We start from the raw sequence: 22,805 nt of genomic DNA, 5'->3' as shown, positions 1-22,805 counted from the left end.
ATGGTCCCCTCTGCTGTGTTGACGGAGCAGCGCTAGCTGCAGCCGCCGCGGGGGCAGATGGCGTAACTGCCGACTCACTGCCTGTGGGTCGGACAGCCGCCGGAGGCCGTTGTGACGCTGCCCCCTTACGCGCCACATCGGCAAAGCTGCTCTTAGACAGGAATGACACCCGCCTACGTGCCTCTTTGAAAGATATGTTTTCTTTGACTTTGATTGTGACACTCTCTTTTTCTCTTTTCCAGGACGGGCAGGACCGCGAGTATGCGGCATGCTCGCCCTCACAGTTGACACAATGTGGAGTGTTCTGGCACGTTTCGGAGGAATGTTCTTTGTCACTGCACTTGGCACATGTCAGCCGGCCTCGACAGTTCTGTGAACTGTGGCCGAACCTTTGGCACTTAAAGCATCTAAGAGGATTGGGCACGTATGGCCTAACACGAAGTTTGATATAACCGGCCTCGATGGACTCGGGGAGGACACTTGAACCGAAAGTGAGTATCAGGTGTTTTGTTTGGATTTCTTTTCCATCTCGCCTCATCTTAATTCTTTTGACATTTATAACATTCTGTTCGCTGAAGCTCTCCAAGAGCTCAGCCTCAGTGAGCTCCAGCAAATCATCGTCCGAGACAATGCCGCGTGAGGTGTTCATCGTGCGGTGCGGGGTTACTACTACTTGGGTGTCCCCAAATGATACTAGCTGAGGCAGTTTCTCAAATTGCTTTTGATCGCGGAGCTCCAGGAGGAGGTCACCGCTAGCCATCCTCGACACCTTATATCCTGGACCAAAAAGTTCAGTAAGAGACTTAGATACAAGGAAGGGGGAGATTGTTCGCACTTGTTTAGCTGGTTTTTCTGCGTGTATCACATGAAAACGAGGAAAATTGTGGACTTGGCGTCCGAAAAACTGAAAGATCTCTTCGGTGCACCCTCGTTTCTGAGGGCGATCAGGGAGTTTAGGAAAAGCGTTTTCCATGAGTACAGTTGGGTTTTCGGCCGCGATGCCGACCACCCACCATGGAGCCCAACAGGGGGACGTGACAGGACTTTCTGCTAGAGAAACCCTGCCAACGCCAGCCGTACATCGCTGCTATAACCAAATACAGCATAACCAAGGCTGGCTAGCTACACAAGGTTAACCCTTGCCGCCGGGAAACTAGGAAGTGAGGAGAAGTGATGAGAAGACAGGATTGATTAAAAAGGCGAGAGAGAAAGACGAAGATTGGAGAGGAGGACAGGAAAAGGCGACTGCCGGGGGTGCCGTCTACGTGAAGCAGAGGCCGAAGAGGTGTGTTGCCTCCGCCGGGGGGGCCTTAAAGGTCCAAACACCCAGCATCGGCTCAACCTCCAGGATCCCCTTTTCCCCGGACACGGCTAAGCCGCGCACGGCTACATGCGGGAGGGTCCAACCCTCGTGTGCTCGGGTACGTGGTGTCGCAACACACCAAACGCCTGCTCACGCAGACGCCCCTGCGGGCCTGCACTGCATAAAATGAGGTATGGTTTGCAGTATTTACTCGAATCTAACGCGCACATTTCTTCCGGTAATACGGGTTCAAAAAGGGCATGCACGTCGAGCCTAGCTGCCATAGCTTCCTTTGTGTGCTGTAGTATGTGTGCTTAGGCGTCCACTGTCTGCCTTGTCGTTTTCTGTGTACGCATGGAAGTGCCGACTGCGAAGACACGCTGAGATCATCACTATGGCACAATTAAGTGATCACGTGTGCGGAGACAGACGGAAATCGGGCCGCATCACGGGCATTCGAAGTTCTCAAAACATGCGTGCTGGACTGGCGCTAACATTAGAGGCATTCTACTCCAGCAGCTGTTGCGTACGGCATGGCTGCACGGCCCCTATTTTGAAAGTGATCTGCGATGGAGACTACGCATCCAGGCACACCATGCTGTGTTCTCATCGCTTAGTTCGTGCTGAAGCGCGAGGCCGCATAAAGGTCAGTTCGCTTGCTCCTGCTACAACACTTCCTCACTACAGCATTATGATAGAGAGTTTCTGCAGTCAATGAGTGAAACATGTTCATGTGTGCTTGTGCGCACGTCAATACAATACAGGGAAGCGCAGATGTCAGGCGACATTCTTGACATAGAACAATGGGTTGAGAAGTTAAGGGATGATATGCTCAGATATACCACTACCCTACCCGAGGAGGCACAGATGCAGGAAATTGACACAAAACTCTTCCACATGTGGACGGCTAAGAGCTCGCTCTTACGAAGGTGGAGAGGACAACACTATATAATAGGAATCTCAGATGCCGGCTAGTGAAGCTGGACCTGGAAATCCAGGACTGTGCTGAGCAACTGGCTCGACAGCAATGGAGAGAAAAGTGTGAAAGCCTAAGTGAGTGACTGATCAATAAGCGGGCGTGTCATCTATTGAAGCACCTTCTTGATCCGACTGAATCCAAAACTGTGCATGGTCATCAGATCAATAAATTAATACACGAGCGAAAAGATGACCTTGCAAGCTTTTTCCAAGAGTTATGCGATAAGCACCTCCCCTCAAAGACAAAAGCTCCCCACGTAAATTACATAGGATCTCGCAACCTGGAACTGAACACCCCGATTGCATGGAGATGGGAACCCTCCCCCAAGCAATGGCGAAACGCCACGGACAACTTTATTCCAAAACTAGGTAACCCCATTAACCCCGATAACTTACACCCCATCTCCCTTACGTCATTTCTAGGCAAATTGCTAGAACACATTATTCTCAACCTACAACCAGCATACATGGAGGAGGCAGGGATATTTGCAACCAAAATGGCTGGTTTTCGTGATAACTTATCTACCCGGGATGTCATGCTCCAACTTCCGAAGGATATAATTAAACAGAGCCCAAGTCTCGACACCAAAGCTGTGCTCGGACTTGACCTTTGTGGGGCCTTCAATAATATTAGCCATGCAACCGTACTAAGGGAACTTAGTAGACTAGGTATTGGAGAGCGTACTTTAAAGTACATCTCCAACTTTCTCACAGATAGAATGGCCAACAGTTAGATGTGTAGAGAGCACTCTTTGGAATTCAACCTGGGCAGCTTTGGAATGTCCTAAGGGCCAGTGCTATCCTCCTTCCTCTTTTAACATCGTGATGCTAAACATCGCGCATGAACCAGGCAATCCCAGGGATCTCCTTCGCCCTATACGTATGCGGACAACATCACCATACGGAACAGGCACGTTGGTTTGGACGCCAAGCTGTAGGAACTCCTGCAGAAAGCCACGGACCGGGTCAACAAATGCGCACGGCAGCTCAACCTGACATGCACTCTAACCAAATCAGAGCTCCTGCTTGTCCCCACACACAAACAAGCCAAAAAACATATGACTCCAATTCATATCATCTTAGATGGCACTCCCTATCCTATCATTGATAACATTTGGATCTTAGGCCTCATCACACAGAAATATAGGCAAAACTACAATTCCTAGGCTTAGACAATCCGTTGATCAGACAGACTAATTGGCAGAGTATCACACAAGAGAGGGGGCTCGCGAGAACGAGAACTTCTCCAACTCGGTCAAGCCTTTGTCATCCTTCGCATTGCATATACTGTGCCCTACCTCACTCTCACTAAACAGGAGGAGGAGGAGATCAATACACTTATTCGCAAGGTTCACACATTCACCCTCGGTCTACCGAGAAGAACGTCTACAGAACGATTTCTTGCCACCAGGGCACATAACACAGTCTCAAGAGTTAATCGAAGCCCACCTCAATGCACAGTATTACCAGACTCACCAGACTCACAAAATCCACTACCGCAAGATGCATACTTGGCAGCTTTGACATTAACCCTCCCTTCCAACCTACATACAAAGTTCCACTGCAGAGTGAGCTCTGAGCCAAATTGTATGTACCACAGCTTTCCCGGAACATGTACCCACAGTATAGCCATATGCGAAGAGTGGCTCGGGTGCAAGTGCTGCACCACCACTACGAGAAACTACGCGGTACACTAAAGGTAGACGCCGCAGAATACCCCTCACACCCCCATAAATTCGCTCTCACAGCAGTAACTCAGAGCAGGTAGAAGAGGTGCTGGCTCTCACTATTCCCTCAGCCACCACTGTCATCAAAGATTCTAAATCAGCCATGTATGACTATGGAGCTGCGTGTGATGGCAGACTAGATGAAATCCCCCATTGCATGCAAATTCGCCGTTCGATCAGAAGTCGCACTCTTTTGGGCTCCTGCACACGGGGGCCTGCCAGGCAACGAAGCCGCCCATGCCTGTGCCCAAGGTTTCACGAACCGGACACAAACAACACAAGGGAAGGCTGAGGCCAGTGCCTTGCATAATAGGCTCATTACATACCATGACATATGCCAACATTACAAGTCATCTCAACACACTTTACCCCCTCTCATTCATCCCCACTTGAGGGAATTGGATATCCTATGGAGACAACTGCAGACACAAACCATCACTACACCGTCATTCCTGAATAAGCTATACCCCGGTCAATTTCTTGATCCCAGCTGTAATCGCTGCATAGCCCCCCTTATGCTAACTATAACCAAATACTTCTAGAATGCCCCCCCCCCACCCCCGGCCTTAAGAGTGTAGAGCTGTGGGGGGCTGCCCTTGAGCCTGGCCTGCAAGACGATGTCCTGCACTGGGCCGTGGAGGTGATGGAGCTCTACCGCGAGAAGATGTGTCTGTCACCTCTCGCCCCCACAGGATTTTAATCCTGTCAAATAAAGTTGTTCATTCATGCTTATTAATTTAAAAGCTAATGTTCAAAAGTTTATATGGCCGATAAAACTACTATCCTCACCTTTCGTATAGCAGTCTACTAAACAAACTTTATCGCAACTTTAACTTTGAGGGGCTCGAATACATCAAATGGTAAAAGTATCTTTTGAATCAAATTAATATTTGTGCACCACTACAAAAACAAAATTTTTTAAAATGATTATTATAATAATAAGAATTAGTGAGAATTTCAATGCAGTAATCGTACAAACGTACTAGCAGCATGGTGCCCTGCTGTCGATGACTGTCGGTGATGCCACGCGGCCTGAGCATGTCACCACCACTGACGACACGAAATATCGGCTACAATTTGTTTTTCCAGCCCTTCTACCACTCAGATACACAAGTCGACGGCGCCAACGTCGGAGGGGTGAAAGGGAGACGGGAGAGGGGTGCGTGAAGCCGGTGATGCATTGGGCAATGCGACAAGGGCATGCTGTGCAGCGTGGAAGGAAGATGCGGCGAAGGTGTGGGGCATGCAGGCAAATGCAGCAGCTCGCTATTTTTTACAGTGGAGCTGTCTATGGCTAGGATCTGGCGGATTGTATCCACGCATAGAACAATTTTTAATGCATCAGCCAATCCCGAAGATAGTGCAATACCGGGCTGACCCACGACAGAGGTGAAGCAGGCGTTAAGCACTCCCCATTCGTGGGCCGATCACAAAGATAGTGCAATGCCAGGCTGACCCGGTGCGGAGGTGCAGCAGGCGTTGAGCACTTCCCATATGTGGGCCGATCTTGATGATAGTGCAATACCGGGTCTACCCATGGTGGAGGTGAAGCAGGCGCTAAGCACTCCTCATACGTGGGCTGATCCCAAAGATAATAAAATACCGGGCCGACCCACGGCGGAGGTTCAGCTCACCTAAAGAAGATGTGGCAATGAAAACTTTATTTTTTATTTATGGGAATAACTTGGTAAAATTTGCCAAGCAGGTGTGACCTGTAATGCTTATATCATAACTGAAATTAGTTTTGCGCTATCTATTATAGTTTTCGAGTTACAACAACTGACAGCCTCTAATGGTCATCCCCAAATTAATTAATTAATTACACATACGTTCGCCAAGATTTTCACATCCGCATGTTCACAAAGGCCTATTCTGTGCAATAAAGCTATTGGTTTATTTTTTTAATGCCAAAATGAGCATAAAAATATTTTTTCAGCTTTCCTAGGCATATTGTCATACAAACAGCTTTTGCAAAAAACCCATTATAAATTTTTTATGAGGTGCCGTTAAAAATGGACAGCTTTATTGCACTCATCATTGTTTCAGGATCTAAGTGCAAAAGACAGAATGATTTTAGCTTCATTCATTGTAAAATGGCACTGGGATGACTGAAAGCAACTGCACGAAAAATGAAAGCTGAGAAACGGAGCTCAAAGTTTCATTTGTTGTGAACATTTAAATCTTTATTTTAAGCACCTAAAGCACGCTTGGGATGTAGTCCTTTGCATGTGGGGACACATTTGCTTTACATTTTGATGTAGTTTTTTGCGTTCCTGCAGCAGTTTAGTGCACCTTAGTTGCCTTTTTTGGTCATCGGCATCCATCCGTCGTGAAGAGGCAGGTGACAGCGCACTCAAAACGTACGTTCTTGTCTCTCGTTGCGCAACCTCTTTATTAGTGGAATTGGAGCTGAAATCCGCAGTTGAATATATGATGCGAAAACTTCTGCTTCGCCATCGCTCGCGGTCGCACCTTCACCGTTGCTCGCCGTCGCAACTTCATTGTTGCTCGCGGTCACGTAGGTGTTCTGTGGTCGCGTTGTCAGCAGCGCACGTGGGCGCGCTTTCCCAGTCACCGACGTGCTGCAGTCGTGCCTCGTCAACAAGCTCAACGGCATCCACTTCTACGAGTAATTTTCTCCCTCTTTTCTACGCCTTTCGTGGTCTTCCGTACACGTGTGCAGTTTGGAACTTCATTCCTTTGGGGCTCATGGCAGAAAACGTGCGTAAGCTGCCACGATCGCCAATCACGTTGATAGGAAAGCACAGGTCGCTGATGCGCAAATGCGCGCAAGAGAGGTTTATCAGCAATTCAACTCAACAACAATGAATAGGAGCGCGCCGTGCCCCACATGACTGCTATGCCCAATCGCAATGCCGCGTTTGCTGGTTTATTTTTCGGTGGAGAAATGTGTTGCTCCAGCTATCTTTAGCTCCAATCTTTCGTCTTTACGACGATACCAAGATATCGGCACGGCGTCAACGGATAGTCGGGCGATCCGCGGTGCGACGGGGACTTCCAAAGCCCGATTTTTTTTTTTTTTTTTTGCATTTTTTGATGACAGCATTCCACAAAAGTGCTGTTTTCTCGATTTCTACCGCCTATTTTGTTATAATATTTTACTACGGGGTAAATAAAGGTCTGTGGATCACGAAAAAAAAAATAATAAATCAGGAAATCGAAAATTTTGAAAATTTGACCCCTTCACTTGCTGCGTCTCCCCTTAATGGGCCCACATACGCAGCTTCGCTGGTCATCCTTCTTCATAGAATGGAAGGGCACTGAAGTTTTTTTTACTGTAGTTTGCATTCCTTTTTTTTTTTTGCACAGACAACCATTAACCAAACTTAATTGTTCTAGCCAATAATACAGCATGGAAACATTGTAGTAAATCGCTTATTTTACCATAAGACAAACACAAAAGTTAGTTGTGCAGCACCTTCTCATAGTTACATCCAAGTATTGTTAAAGCTGGTAATGCCATAAGTCGGTTCGACCAGAGTACTTCTCTCTGCCCAATTAAAATCTTTGGATGTTTAACCTCGCTGATTTTTTTCGAACAACGTTATAAGACTTATTGGTAATAACAATGCGATTTTCTTGGCACTTGAATGCTGTTACAGTGGAACTCGATTGATATGTTTCTCACTGTTGCGTTTTCCCAGCTGCTATATGTGGCATTTTCATGGTCCCCACATAAATCCTATTAACTCCCATGTATGATATTTCTCTATAACGTTGCCGTGCTGTAATGTCGCCAAATCTTAAATTACGTTTGAACGCGGCCATCACGTAGATTTAGCAGTGCAGCTAGCCGGCACATTGCAACAACAGACCAAAGTTTGCAATAAGCAACCGAAGTTGCACAAGCCAGGCACTGCTGAAGCATATTGGGAGAAAACGTGCACAAAGCAGTTTGCGAAGCACCCGAAGAAGTGAAATCAATTAAAACCTACCGGGAACTATGCACACTGGGCCAGACCCACCATGCGCAGGACTACATTTATTTTGGGGCCAGCAAGGGTGTTATATGTGTTGCATAACTACCGGTTCTCGTTATTCAGCATTGCTGCAATAAAGCCATGTTATGCGGTGAAACATGCAGAAAACATTGTGGTGAAGCATATCAAGAGTCGAGAGGGGCCACTGCCACGGAAAGTCATATCTGTGCCATAATTACAGACGTGTACACGCGTCATCCCCCTGCCACAGCATGAGTGCCAAGACATCTAATAACTGTACCAGCAGCCATTCAGGGCTGTTTCTGACGTTTATGTGGCGATTTGAGGCCTTCCCCATTGTTACGTTTTCCCAGCTCTTATGCTTTTTTCCATGGTCCCTTGATAAACGTATCAACAGGGTTTTGCTGTATAAGTGGGTTGGACTGTATTTCTCGTTTCTGTGTTGCATGCTTCTGTGTTACAGTCAATAAACTTGGCACAAGAGGGCCGGCTGAAGGACTCACATTTACAGGCTCTGCGTCAGTCCCATCAGAAGAATTGAGCAGGTCCCCAAACTCTCCCATGCACCAGCAAGCCACTTGTGCCAAGGGTTGCCGTGCACTGAAGTCTTCCTGAGAGATCTGCCGCCACAGCTGCTGGGCTGTGTATGTGTGCAGAGAGCTAGTCTCTGATATGAGCTGGATGAGGCTGCCTACCACGTCATCCCGCACATAGTTGCCTGCCTGCACAAATGCAAATGCACTGCTTATAAAAGGGGCCCTCAACACCTTTTATTAAGGGAGTGCGATGTGTCTGGTACTAGAGACACCTCACAAATCCTTGCAAACAAAAAGCATTTAAATGTGGCTTATATAAAAACAAAATTAACAGCTACAAAATGCTACAACCGCTAAGGGCTTGCAGCCTTACCTTCCTTTTCATCATTTTATTGCGATAGCAATTATACATGCTCGAGACATGTTTGCGCCACCATCATCGTTCTATCCCACTATCGACGGTGCATGGTCTGCTTGCGCGCAGGTGTTCAGAGGGTTTCCAGAGATGCAGAGCTCATTTGGCTGCAAAAATGTGAAGCGCAGTGGATGAACTGTCAACGCTCCGCTGCATCAGCTCGATAGAAAAGCCAGGATAACGTTCTGCCTCTTGCTGCTAGCATGAGCCTTTCATGCCTGTATGCTATAAGCACACGAGCATTTCTACCGAGCTGCTGTATGTATGCATTGGTCTCAGTGGTATGGACAGTAAACGTAAAGCTAACATTATCTAATATTTCACCGGGCGCTGACTAATGTGAAAAAATTTCTTGTCTATCTATTTCGTGCACCATCGAGGAGCGACACCTCCAGTGCCACTGGCGGCACTCATCACATCATGCCAGTGCTTTGAGGCACCTGGTAGATGCCAGGGCGATGTTGGTTCTCTACAGCAGCAGTTGCCTTACATCCTCTGTCTCGCAAAAATAGCACACCTATATATAATTAAAACACCGTCCGAATTGTTCAAGCACAACACTAAACCTTGCTATTGCTGTCAATGGTTCACTCTTCGAGCAAAGCCAACAATATTTTAATTTGTTTATTTATTAGTACAGTGCTGTCCACTTACACCCCATATAACGATATAGCTGTTATAATTATGAGTCGACTGAAGAGCTACGAGAAAAAACATATATAACGACATTTTATTCCCTACATATCGGCATAACAATCAATTTTTTCCTTCTGGACAGCGTTTTCCACGCAAAATAATCGTGACGTTTGTGTTGCTAAGTTCTCCTTAAACAAACGATGCCAAGACGGGGCAAAAAGTTTGTCTATGGAAGTTCATATCTGCCACCATTACCGCGCAGCGCGTCCCGCCCGCGCACTGATCGCGAAAGCCATGGAGAATACTGAGAGTTGGCGCAGCACACCACAAGGTGGCGCCAGCCCAACTCACGTCTACGTCGCCCGTGAATGTGCTCCATGCGTTCACAAAAGAAAGAGAGAATTTTTAAAAAAAGGTGCGCCACTTCACTTTCTCAGCATGTGTGGAAATGCACTGCAGAAGCAGCCTCGAGAAGATAGTGCGAAAGAGTAGATGATGGTGGCGAGAAAGCATAAAGCCATGTCACTTGAGACAAAGCTGCAAATTTTGCTAGACTCTCGTGCAGGAGCGCCGCAATCATGATGGCTCCATCCACGGGTCATGTTGATCAATGGAAAAGATGGGCTTTGTGCGCCAGGGCAAAACCACCCATGATAGTGAAACCAATACGATGGAAGCCACTGACACTACCGAGCTCTGGGAGCACATCACTACTGACAATGAAATGGGTGGTGCTTCGATGGAGGAGTTTCCGAGTGCAGATAGTGCAGCCTCGTTCTGCAAAGAGATATCTGGCGGGGATGATCGTTGCAACGACTGATGGCGGCATTGTGCGACGGAGACGACGACAGCAGCGGCAATGATGACAAGATTGACAATGGCCCATCTTTGACACCGACTACGATGAAGTCTCTCACTGATTTCATGCAAGCTAAATTATTGCCACTAGTGCTCGCGCAGCAGTTGGACGTGTTGCACACCGCATGCGGACCTGAAATTCCCGCAAAAGCAAGTGCAGATTCCCAACTATTTCAGCGTGTGTAACGCTTCACACAATGTTTAGAGGTACAAATAAATGTTTTATGTTTCCCTACCTACTTTCTAGGTGTATTTTTAGCAGAAGTGGCAATTTTTATTTTATTTTTGTATTATATTTTTAATTTTACGGCAGTCCAGATATAGTGACGACTGGTTATAACGAGTGAATTTTTTGTTCTTGATAGCGTTATAAGTAGACTGCACTGTACCTCAAATCACCATAGTTGGTTAAGCTAACAATGCAAAGGCAGAACTTTGGCGCAAGAAACGAGACTGAAAGAAACAAGACGCTGACTTCCAACTGGCTTATATTTTTCAAAACAGACACTTCTACAGTTGAAACCCGCAACCAAAAAAATGTATGGGGTAAGTGTCAAATTTCACTTTCACAAGAATTTCATTGTGAAATGAGACAGTACAGACAGTTAATGCACTGCAAAACGAAACTTCACAGTAAAAATTCCATTAGCCTACTTTGACAAGCCTAGCTTGAGGCTACAGAACTGCACTGCTGACACCACGAAGTGTGCCTCATGCGTCGCTGATAGTTTTCAGGGATCTGATCACTTTCACGAGATTTCCGTAACTCAGCACCTGACGTATTGGCCTCTAGGAGCAACAGTGTTCCAGGCAAATATCTGCACGATGGTGTCGTATTCATGGTCAATTGCTTCTGGGGATACAATATGAGTGACAGCATTCATACAATCACTTTCATGAGATTTCGCTTAACTTGGCAACCGATGCATCAGCACCCATGGGTGATAGCATTGATACAATTGATACAATCAGTTTCGCTTATGGGGGGACATGGTGTATAAAGCTATCGTACTTATTTTTAGACAAAATTTAATTATATGACATGGTCTTATTCAGCGTTTCGAGCTGATTACAAAAATTTGATTATTTTTTCGATGGAATAAATAATCATGGAGATAATTAAAAGTCCCTTACTATTGTTTGTGGAGACAACAGGTAAAAAAATATTGTGCAGAAAGCAATAATAATGCATGAGTGGACAGCAGAATGTTTAAGGGGGGACGTGGCTTTGAAAATCAACATCCTTATTTCTTCATGGATTTTGATGAAAACTGGCACAAATGTTTAGGATGTCTCCCTAATGCTTCCATAAAAGTTTCAGAGCGATATATTGAGAACATTTTATTCAATTTTATTGAGCAGAATTTTTTTCCCTCTTACTTTCTGGAGCGCCTGGGGAAATGAAAAAACATGATAGAAGGCCTGTTAAGTATTGACTGCATAGCTAAATGTGTGCTGAAGGTCGTGACATTCTTGCATTTTTTTTTTTTTTTCGCAACACAAGTTTTTTGGAGTTCCATATTTTATGTTACCTTCACACCAAGCACACTTTCAGGGTAGACTAATAGCCATATCATAAACTTACAAAGGGTCAAGATAAGAAAGCGAGAATGTCACGACCTGCACTGCAGCCCAAGGAACATGACAAAAAACAAAAAAAAAAACGGAGTCAAAATATGTTAAACGGTAACAAAGAAATGAGCTCCAGAAACTGAGCAGAAATGCAGAAAAACAGTTTTGAGAAAACGGCTCTCAAAGTTTCACCTTGTCTTCAGTTCTCTAAAAGGCACCAAATTTGTAGTCTTTGGGGTGTTTTGTGATGTGGGGCTTCTTGTACATGTGGCCTCTGATCTGGTGTGCTTCCCCCCCCCCCCCCCCTTTTCTTTACACAGAGCATTCTTTGCTGCTTCTGCAGCTGCTCTACAAAGAGCATGGCGCCTAGGTTTTAAACCAAGTGACGTGCAGAACTCTGTATGGGCATGAATATAGTTCCAGTGTACATTCAGGTAGCCTGTACCCACAGGCAGCCTGTACCTGCAGGCTGCCCGATTGATAGCAATCTCCAGTACAATCAATGAGGCTTTTTTTTTTTTTCCTGTAGAATTGACCATGTTAGTGAATGAAGGCTCTGAGTGTCAGCAGCCTCCCAAGTCACCTTTACTTGACAATGGCTGTAGAACTTAGGATCAGAGAGCCAGTGATAGATATGCAGCTGCTAGGTGCTTTCCAGAATTTTACTTTTGTATGATGCCTCGATCACTTCTGCAGCCAGGTGTCTGTGCCAGCCTAAGGGGCCTAATGAACAGAGCTCATGATGAGGTTCTCTTTATGAAGGGGTGCTTTGATAGATATTATTACAAGCTATCATGACAATATGATAATAGAGTGAATGCGATGCTTGGTTGCGGGTCTGAAGTGCAGATGTGCGAAATGCCTAGCCGCAGATACAAGGAGCCGACGCGCGATGTGCTTAGTCGCGCAGTTCGAGGTGCCGACGCTCGAAATGCCTAGTCGCGGGCTCGAGGAGTCGACCCTCGATGCGTTATTCGAGCAGTCCGAGGTGCCGATGCGCGAAATGCCTAGCTGCGAGCTCGAGGAGTCGACACTCGATGCGCTTAGTATTCGCGCAGTCGGAGGCGCCGATGCACAAAATGCTTAGGTGAGGGTCCGAGAAGTCCGTGCGCGATGTGCATCATCGCTGAGTCGGAGACTCCCTATGCGCGAAATGTTTAGCCACATGTCCGATCGAGGATTGCGTGCACCGATGTGCTTCGTCACTAATTCCGAAACACCGAGTGCTGAAAGGCTTAGGCATTTCCGAGGATTCCGCGCTTGAACCTTGGTCGCGAAGTCCGCGTCGCGAGTCTGAAACATCCACAAGAGTAGGGATCGGCCACGTTACTGCGATGTCCGCGTAGCGCCCGTTTTGACACGTCCAGACTCGCGAGGTCCAAAGAGCCGAGCAGACGACGCGAGCGCCAGACCAATGGCGAACCGCGCTGGAGTCACGTGGCAGGTGCGGCCAATCGCAGACTCCGGCACGACCTTCAATCATTTGCTTTTTGTGTGCTTGTTTCTGTATGGAGGAGATCACTGAAGCGGCAAATTTGAAGACGGAGAAATGCGCTTTCGAATGAGACCAAGATGGTGGCGTCGCGCTGTTCCAGAGATATTGTGGCATGAAAAACGTTGTTCTTCCTTGATTTATGCGAGATTTTTCGACACTTTGGCGGATAAAATGAATTTTTTAGAGCACTTCTAAGTGGTTTACAGTGACGATATTTGGGTACCAGATAGAAAAAGGGTTATAGAAACTGAAAATGTGATTTTCAAAACTCAATTTTTTTGGCATTTTTTCGCGATGCGAAAGCCGCGTCCCCTTTTAAGGAGATAAACGCTGCAAGCAGCTTTCCAATCCAACAAAAATTGGCAATTTAGCAGCTCAATAAAGTTCAGTGTTTACAGTATTGCTACTAGGGAACAAAAACAAAAGCAAATCAAAAAGAATTTGAAGAAAAAAAAGGAGTATGCTTGGACCACTTCAACCACTAAGCATTTAGCTCCATATTAATAAAAAATATAGCTGTAGCTGACCTAGACCTTGAGATATTGTTGCCACAAACAAGCAGGCAGAGTGAAAAGTTAGTCTTGGGAAAATTTAGAAAAACACTGAGAACTCGATTTATTCAGGAATATAATGAAATATGTACATGTCACCAGTTATAACAGGCTAGAATGCCCCTGGCACATGCCCCAATATGTATGCCACAGTGTGAAATGTTCATTAACAAAAAAAAAAAAAAAGCACGTTGTTTTCCTATTGCCAGTACTCCGCATTTCACACACAGGAGAGATTGTTGACGAGGAATGGGTTGCGCGTTCGGTCAATGCGGCATCAACGAAGATGAATATCTTTTCTTGCAAAAAATGTAATTTAATGCCATTTGCTAATTATCAGTGCTCAACATTTCATTCACAGCGAAATTGTTCACGAGGAATGGGGTGCACATTTGGGCGCCACTTACATGCGGAGAATTCCGCGCCGACGCGGCATCGCCACAGATTGCACACGAGATGACTACCTCTATGGCGAGACTGCAGTCACGTTTGCCTTTACCCACTGCTGCACCGCAACTTGCGTTTTACACAAGACAGCAGAGCATTTATAGAATTGCATCTTAACATAATGAATCGTGTCCGCATCCCATCCGAACCAGCTGTGGTGGCATCAGCGTAAATGAGAAAATCTGATTTTCGCGTGGTAGACGACGTTGAAGCAAAGTCTTGCAGTTTTTCTTCAGCCACCTTCACTGGTATGTTGTGCTGGTATGCTGCACGAATGCCGGCCGCTGCCAAAACCACATTCATCTGCTAAGCATATACCACAGTTGCGGTGGGAGGCTTCGGCGGCAGGAGGCATGGGTAGCAAACTATTGCCAGCATCTTCCAAAGCTGCTGCGCACTTTAGACAGTTTAACACCACTCATTTGTTCTTCTTTTCGCTGAATTTATGGCTCATAGCAAACTGAATTTGACATCGTTTCGTGGCACGTTGCGCACACCTGAGCAGCGTAGGCAGACAACTGCAAAAATCCGCCAATGGCATGGAGCACTTATGGTCACGTGTCTCGGTCGACGAATGGAACTGTGCATCGGTACAAATCTTTCGCAGGCTTTTTCTTCACAGCCATTTTGCACAGAATAGTGGTGGTACAAAAACTAAACAGAAAGGGTCGCTCTTTCAAACAAGGCCAAGATGACTGTGATCGGAAACTTCGAACGGCAACTGCGTGTCACAGAAAAAGGACCTTTTTTGCGCGTTTATCGGTAAAAATACAGCTCACCAACGTGATATAAAACGCCATTACAACTAAAATGTTGGTTCAACATGCGCGAAAATTCCTAAGACAATGCATCCGACACTGTAGAATCCAAAAATAATGCTCTCAAAAAAGTTATTTTTCTGTTATTTTTTTTGGTCTCTAAGACCCGGGTCCCCCCTTATCTAAGCACCAGACACTTTGGCGTCTAGCACAAGCAACAGCATCCCTCCAATGCACACTGTCGCGCCGACGTGCCCAGCACTGATTACACAAAATCTTGGAATAGTGATCGTATCCCTGAAGGTGATCAACAAAGAATACGACCTTGTTGAGCAAATCTTGTGCAAATCTCGAGCAGATCTACATCTAGCAATGCAGCCGCACCATTTGAAACGGGCAAGCAAAAAAACAAGATGGCAAATATGACATTTCCAGACTCATCAAGCAGTTCCAACGCTTTGTTTTTGTAAACAAAAATGTAAATCGTAACATGTCATCTCAGATGCTTCAATTATTTCTCAACTGATTATTGCTCTTCTCTACAATTGTGCACTTCGCATGCATACCCACATTCTTTGCAGCGTGAGCCAAAACGCCCTTCTAGGCCTTGCCTCACACTATATTCATGCTCACGCGAACAATCGACACAGTGTCCTGCTCAAGTTAATGCCCTAACTTCCTCACAAGCATGGGATCTTATACACAATAACTTGCGCACATGTGACCTTTGGCTTACGATGTTAAGTTTGGTAGTTGCTTGATGCCTCGGCACTACCCTTCTTTGTTGTACATAAGCCTAGCCTCTTCCAGGGGCAGAGAACGTTCACACTTGATGAGCATGAGCTCGAGAGAACAGGCTGCTCGCCTGAGCTTTGTCTGGATTTCCACAGTATGTTTCGACAGCCATAGGTGAAGGTATCCTAAGAAAACTGAAGAGTGCAAGGCATGATACCGCAACACTGCATGATACTGTCAGTTGTACCACACATTAATCGCATGTCACATGACCTAAAAAAGATTGGACAATGTATAAATTTGCTTGTAGTGTTTTCTTCCCCCTGAAACTTGCTAGGTTTACGTACAAAAAAGAAGGATGATTCCCAAGGACAAAGCTGCTGCCAAACTAAACCTTGTGAGTAGGAGTGTGTGAATACCAAATCGAATATCGAATACTGATATGCACATGCATTTATTAAAAAGTTGGGTTACTTTAACATGCTGGAACATCGCAATTACATTGCTAATGGTAAAAAATTAGACTAGCAGACCGTTATATTACATGATTGGGTGCTTTGTTCATGTTAACTTCGAAAGTTGAGTAATTCCCACTAGCTGGCTGTTCTCACAAACTTCTGCCTTATTATTGCCGTACAGTGAACTCTCGTTAAGACAAACTCAGTTAAGCTGAATTCTTGCATATAAAAAACAACATGGGAATGTCTGTTTGGTTTGCCACAGACTCAATTAAAAAAAAAAAAAAATCCGCTTAAGGGGGGACACGGGTTCTAGAATGGTAAAAAAAGTCCGAAAAATTGATTTTGAAAAAAAAAATGCATTTTGGGAACGTTTGTGCCTTCAAGCACGTGCCCCCAAATTATTAACGCTTATTTTGATGGGTAAATAGGAAAAAATCAGCTTTCAAAGCGCCGTGGGAGCAGCGAAATGCCCTGCGCCAGGCAAAATTTGTTCAAACTTCCCGCCCATGCCGCGGCCGCAGCCGCCAGCCGATTGCCACCATCTTGGGCTTGTTTTGAAGCTACTTTCTTTGTGTGCATTCTGCGCTTGCTCAAAATGGCGCCACTCACACAGAACGACCACTCTTGCCACTTTTACGAAGGGTGATTTCTGGCCTCTGATTGGGTGGAGTGCACGGGCGCAAGCCGAGCTCCCCGTCCTGCACCTCCCATTGGCTGGTGCGACCGAAGTGGCCATTTTTCTTTCTTCCCCCCCCGCATGCACCATGTTCTCCTTTGTTGCTGCCGGTTTGCATGGGTCATCTTCATCTGCTTTCGCTTGCGTTCATGCGGCTGACGCACCGTCTTTTCGTCTAGTGGCATGTCAGGAGATGCTTGCGTAAAGAAGACATGTCTAGCTTATGGGGGAAAGAAAACGAAAGCGTCAAGGGAACGAGAGGCTGAAGACCGTGGACGACGGCACACTGCCCGAACGGCCGGCATGAACAGAACAGCCAGAACAACCTGTTGCATCCGAAGTGACATTCTATCGTCACCGTTGATTCTACTGGGCCTAGCTGTAGGTTGATGTCATCAGATTGTCAGCCGGCGCATTCAGCAGCATTCTAGACTGCTTTGATACGGTGTACTATTCAGTATTCAGTGGGCGAGTCGGTTGAATGCACGAGAAATGCAGCGATCGTGTTTGAAGGAGTGTCTGGCGTCACAGTGAGCAACGAATTGGAAATTCAAGCTGCTTGTCGCAGAAAGCTCTTTGGAAATCGTAAAGGGAGCCTCTAGACGGTAGTGCTACCCAGGCCAGACTTTAAAAACGGCACAACCCAGCGAAAGACCTTGTATAGAGCATTGGCATGTTGTAGAGCGAAGTGTTGTATGACAATACTAATTAATTTAGGCCCTTCAATAAATATTCCAGCGTTTTTTAATTTAACATTGTGTCAGGTTATTTGACTATAGAAGGGCTACCTCAATATAGAATTTCTTTATATTCAGTAAGCTTGCAGGCCACTGGAACCTGCACATGAAGTGGTAAATGTAGTTTCTCAAGCTGGTTTAGGGGCAGTGCATGGCTTTATAACAAGCTTTTTGGTGTTTTCTAGGAAGGCAGTCATATATTTAGTGTGGCCATTCTTGTGAAGAATAGAGCTACAAAATGATGTCATTAATATTGCTGTAGCTGCATTTCTGGAAAAAGTTACAGCTGCCTAAACTTCAAATGCATTTTCCTCAATTTGATGTTTTTACACACAGCACTCAGCCTTACAGCGCTTTTCTCTAGGATGTTGTTCAGATACAACACTCCCCGGTGCCATGCGCGTGGCAGAAGCCAGCATGCTCCCCCGCCCCCTATTCTTCTTTGCACATGCAAGATTGAGCCGCCATCACTGTCTAACCGTTGCATGTTTTCACTCGCACATACAGCATACAGTACGTGAGGATGATGCTATCACAAGAAAAACCCAGTACGCACGTATCCCAAACGAAACCTGTAGCAACTGCCAGCAGAGGTCAACTGAGCGCCCCCCCCCCCCCTCCCCACCTCTGCATACCTTCCTCCTCTGCGATGCTTTGCCTTATTTCTCCTTCCCCACTTCGCTCAAAGTCACCTAGACTTTCCTCTAGGTTGCGCTGCTTTGCTGCGCACTCAGCAGATTCCTTCGTACTTTCGCTAGCTTGGAGCCTACACCGATGACCTGTAAGGACGCAGATGCATGCTTGAACTCCTTAGTGTACCTTTTCCAGCAGCACGAAGGCACAGAAAGGTTTTTAAGGTCATTAGGTGAGATGACATCGTTTGCGGCTGCTCGCCGATTTGCACAGAAGCACCGAATATCCATCACATAATGGATGAAACCAAGCAAGAGTACCACTTTTTCCTCCGTTTATTTTTCCCCCGTTTTAAGTCTACTTCATTTACCATTTTGAAGCAAGATATTTAGATGGACCTGGCCATATTGCAAATTATTCTTCTGATAAGACGAACTTCTGTTAAGCCAAACAAATTTTCATGGTCCCTTCAAGTTAGTTTTAACTGTATAGACTCATGTAAGGGCCACACCCACAACTTGGCAGCCCAAAATTTCTTGGGAAAAAATTTCCAACGAAGAAGCAATCGCATTCGGTGCCCCGATGCCACGTGCGCTTCGGCGAATTTTCATGCGCTGCTTACTTCCAAATGCTACTGCTAGATGGCAAGAGCTGCGCGTTGATCTTTAATGCAATGGTACATCCGGGGATCCGGAGTGCGCAAGTATCCGACTGCACCTGCATTATTTTGGCCAAAAGGTTTGGTCCCGTGTAAGGGCCGCACCTCATCAAAATTGTGGAAAAAAAAGTCTGGCCCTTACACAAATCTATAGGGTATACAGCATAAATTGCTCGTAAGCTCAGAGGCATTTGACTCAGGGCCAGCCGTCACTCATTGCATTTGCTGTGAAGCAATAAGCTCAGGATTGGGGCTGGCGCCTGCGAAAGAGTGCACCTTCGCTATCTGCAAATTTGTGCCCCTTGCTACCGAGAGGCTTGCTTTCTCGTAGAGCTTAGACGTCTAATGGCGAAGCATGCTTTACCAGTGAATTTTGCTAGCAGCACGAAATTATCACAAACTTCAGCACAAAACCAGACACAGATTCTTAGATTAGTTAGAAATAAATACTAAGAACCGTGTTTGCTCCCGCAGAGCCAGCAAATCATTTGATTTGTTTGTAATATTTGCATCCAAGCTAATATTCACAAAGTTTTGCATACCTAGTTTTCAAATTAAATACTAATATTAAAATTAATGCTTCATAATATTAAAAATTTCTGAATATTCGCACACCCATTATCATAAGCCATATGTCACATGTGCACAAGACATTGTGTATAAGACCCCATTCTTGTGCGGAAGTTTTTACATTGACCACAGTGGACACTGTGCCAACAATCGTTTGTGTGAGCATGATTATAATGTGAGGCAAGGCCTAGAAGAGGATTTGGCTGCATGCTGCAAGGAGTGTGGGTAGGCACCCAAATTCCACAATTTTAGGCAAGAGCAACAGTCCAATGTGAAATTATTAAAGCATCCGAGAAGCCACGTTTCAACACCAAATGTGGCAGTATAACCGCGAGGTTCTGTACCATGCCACGTAATCTCTAGGACTGTAGTATCAGTACAATGGTCTGTTCTCCACCACCAGATGGCACCGCTGTGTAATCAGCTGTAAGATTTCTGCTACTGGTACTGTCAAAGGTGCAGCTTAATCTTGATGCCTAAATAAATCTGGCTGATAACCATTAAAGGTATGTAGCAATATACATGAAATGTTGGGCAGGGTAAAAAAATTGACCAAGACAGGTGTCTTCACTGTAGGCTCCTGCTACAAGTATAGGAATAATATAAGGCTTAAATGTTCATGTACAGTAAAGCAATTAAGCTGGTTTATGTTGAAAGCGTGTTTTAGGGCCCCTTCAACCGAAGATCAAGGTACACAGTCATAAAAACAACATCAAATACTCACTGTTGTTAACACTTTGATCATGGTATCAATGTGCCACCGCTTTGTGGGTGCATACCTGTCGTGAAGGAAAAGAAAGGTGAAGTTAAGCAAACCAATCCAAACTCTTCAGCCCTTAATGGACAAAACACTGTCGGGTCCACACTAAGGGCTGCACAAAAGGCTGTCCATTATACTTTACAGAAGTGCCTCGAGCAGGCAAGAGATTTTTTGGGAAGATCACACAATGCTCCGACATGAGTCTTCAATAATGTCACCCCCCCCCCCCCCCCCAGTAAAAGAAGACACCAGAAAATATACAAGCAAAAACAAAAATTATGAGCACAGTAGACACACATCAATTAAAGTGGCCCTAAACAGGTTTCCAAAAGCTGATAATACTGAACAGGATATAGCATACAGTTGGCTTCTACAGGCATTTCACATAAACACAAGTAACTCAAACAACAGCCAACGAAGTGTTGGTAAACCTTCCTGCTACAAGAAGTTACAGTACAGACAACTCCCTTAATTGAACATAGATGGAGACAACAGAATTGATCAAACTATCCGGCAGGTTGTATAAAAGAAGAGGCAGAGAAAACTCCTTAACACAATGCTGCTTAATGTTGCAGTACCTAATCCACACCAAGTTCTTGAGTTCGAAGTAGAAAACAATGTACATTCAAATCTAATGTGCACCCAAATTTAATAAGGGAACAGTAGTACAGTTGAAACCAGTGATAACCAAATCCCAACGCAACGAAATTCTCGCCGCAACAAAATATTTTCGAATCCCCTGTGAACACCCATAGGAGTCAATGCATTTTGTTTCACCTGACAACGAAACTTTTTGTTTTACAGCAATCTCTCATTAAAGAAATTTTCTGAAAGGACAGTCTGCAAATGATGTACTCACGTAACAATAAAGCTGTCCAAAAACTACTCAAATGCAATTGTTGTGCCCTTAAATTGCATAAAGCACCATCACAGCACACTTGTGTGGCCGCCACCATTATTGTTTACAAAAAGAAAAAGAAAAAAAGCTACAGTGGAGCTATTAGTGGAGCAGTTGCACCTCGCAACAGGCAACGGCGATGATGATGATAGTGAAGGTGGTGGTTTGTCCATTGCAACGGGTGACTGTGAAGTGTCCGCACCAAAAATATGATATTAGTATATTGCAAAAATCAAAAAAAAAAAGAAAAAAAAGAAGACAAACAAGAACTGGAGGCAACCTCACAGTAGGCACATTTTATTATAATCCTGTGTGTAATCACAGCATGTGCTAACGTGAAGCGGAACGCCTGCATGGCATGCTGACTCACAATCGCTGACCAGCCAAATCAACATCCACACATGAAGGCTCAGATAAGCGCGATGACACTTTATGCTCTGTGTGCTGCCGCACATGGTCATGTGTATGCAGTGTGGTCACTGTGTGTGGTTGCTGCTAGGGTGCACCAACTGAGTATGTGGCGATCACACCGTCTGCTTTGGCAGCCAGCTAAGATGCAGCCTCCAGCAACAGAAGTGGAAATTTATATGCTACAGGATAAGGCTGCAATTATTGCCCAGGTTGAAACGGGCAGGAAGAAAATGGAGTTCGGCAAAAAATTTGGAATTTTGTGCAGCTCGATGTCTACAATATCGAAAAACAAGGCCCCCATTCTTGGCACACACAGAAATGGTGCGAGTGCAAAGAACAAAACGCTGACAGGTGCGGCATTCCCAGATGTCAACAAGGCAGTGCATGCATGATTTTGTCAACAGCCTGCCAACAAAGTGCCGTTGTCTGGCAGAGTGCTTCAGTAGAAGGCACTGGACTTCACATGCATGCTCGGGCACAATAATTTTAAGGCAAGGCCTGGCTGGTTGAGCTGTTTCAAAGCCCGCCACACATAATGGCCAAAGTCACTTCTGGAGAGGCAGCAGCCGTCGACCCTGTGGCAACGTCGTCGTGGCTGCTGACCAACAAAGAAGTACTGGACAAATACAAGCTCTCAGACATTTACAACATGGATGAGATGGCCTCATTCTAGAAGATGCTTCTATCAAAGACCCTGGACTTAAAAGGCCAGAAATGCCACGGGAGAAAACATGGCAAGCGGCATGCAATAAATTTGTTGTGCACTAACGTGGACAGCACAGGCAAAGAGCCACTGCTTGTAATCAGCAGAGAAGCCCAGCTGCTTCAAAGGAAATCGTAGGCTGCCCATAGAATACACCGTGAACCTGAATTCGTGGATGACCCAGGTCATATTTGGCGGCTGGCTAGAGGCTTTCAATGCCAACATGCGGAAGGCAGGCATGCAGTCTGCCTTTTTTTTTGGATAATTGCAGCGCCCATCGTGTTGATGATGTGGAGCTCGGAAACATGCGCTTGGTTTTAATCCC

The 22,805-nt window shown here is 45.6% G+C and overlaps 1 protein-coding gene across 8 annotated transcripts in view; it reads right to left on the bottom strand.

Moving 5' to 3' along the window:
• The window catches only part of AP-1gamma (adaptor protein complex 1, gamma subunit), a 198,357-nt gene that overhangs the window by 55,054 nt on the left and 120,498 nt on the right, over positions 1–22,805 (bottom strand). For all 8 annotated transcript variants that reach the window (XM_075669213.1, XM_075669194.1, XM_075669206.1 and 5 more), the window contains 2 exons: positions 20,433–20,487; positions 8,474–8,692 (listed from right to left, as the gene is read on the bottom strand). In XM_075669213.1, coding sequence (XP_075525328.1) covers positions 8,474–8,692; positions 20,433–20,487 — 274 coding nt within the window. The remainder of the gene's footprint in view (positions 1–8,473; positions 8,693–20,432; positions 20,488–22,805) is intronic.

The sequence above is a fragment of the Dermacentor variabilis genome, chromosome 1 (assembly GCF_050947875.1).
Source record: "Dermacentor variabilis isolate Ectoservices chromosome 1, ASM5094787v1, whole genome shotgun sequence".
NCBI classification, from domain to species: Eukaryota; Metazoa; Arthropoda; class Arachnida; order Ixodida; family Ixodidae; genus Dermacentor; species Dermacentor variabilis.
The sequence above is the reverse complement of the archived record's forward strand: the minus strand, read 5'-3'. Positions and strand labels throughout refer to the sequence as shown.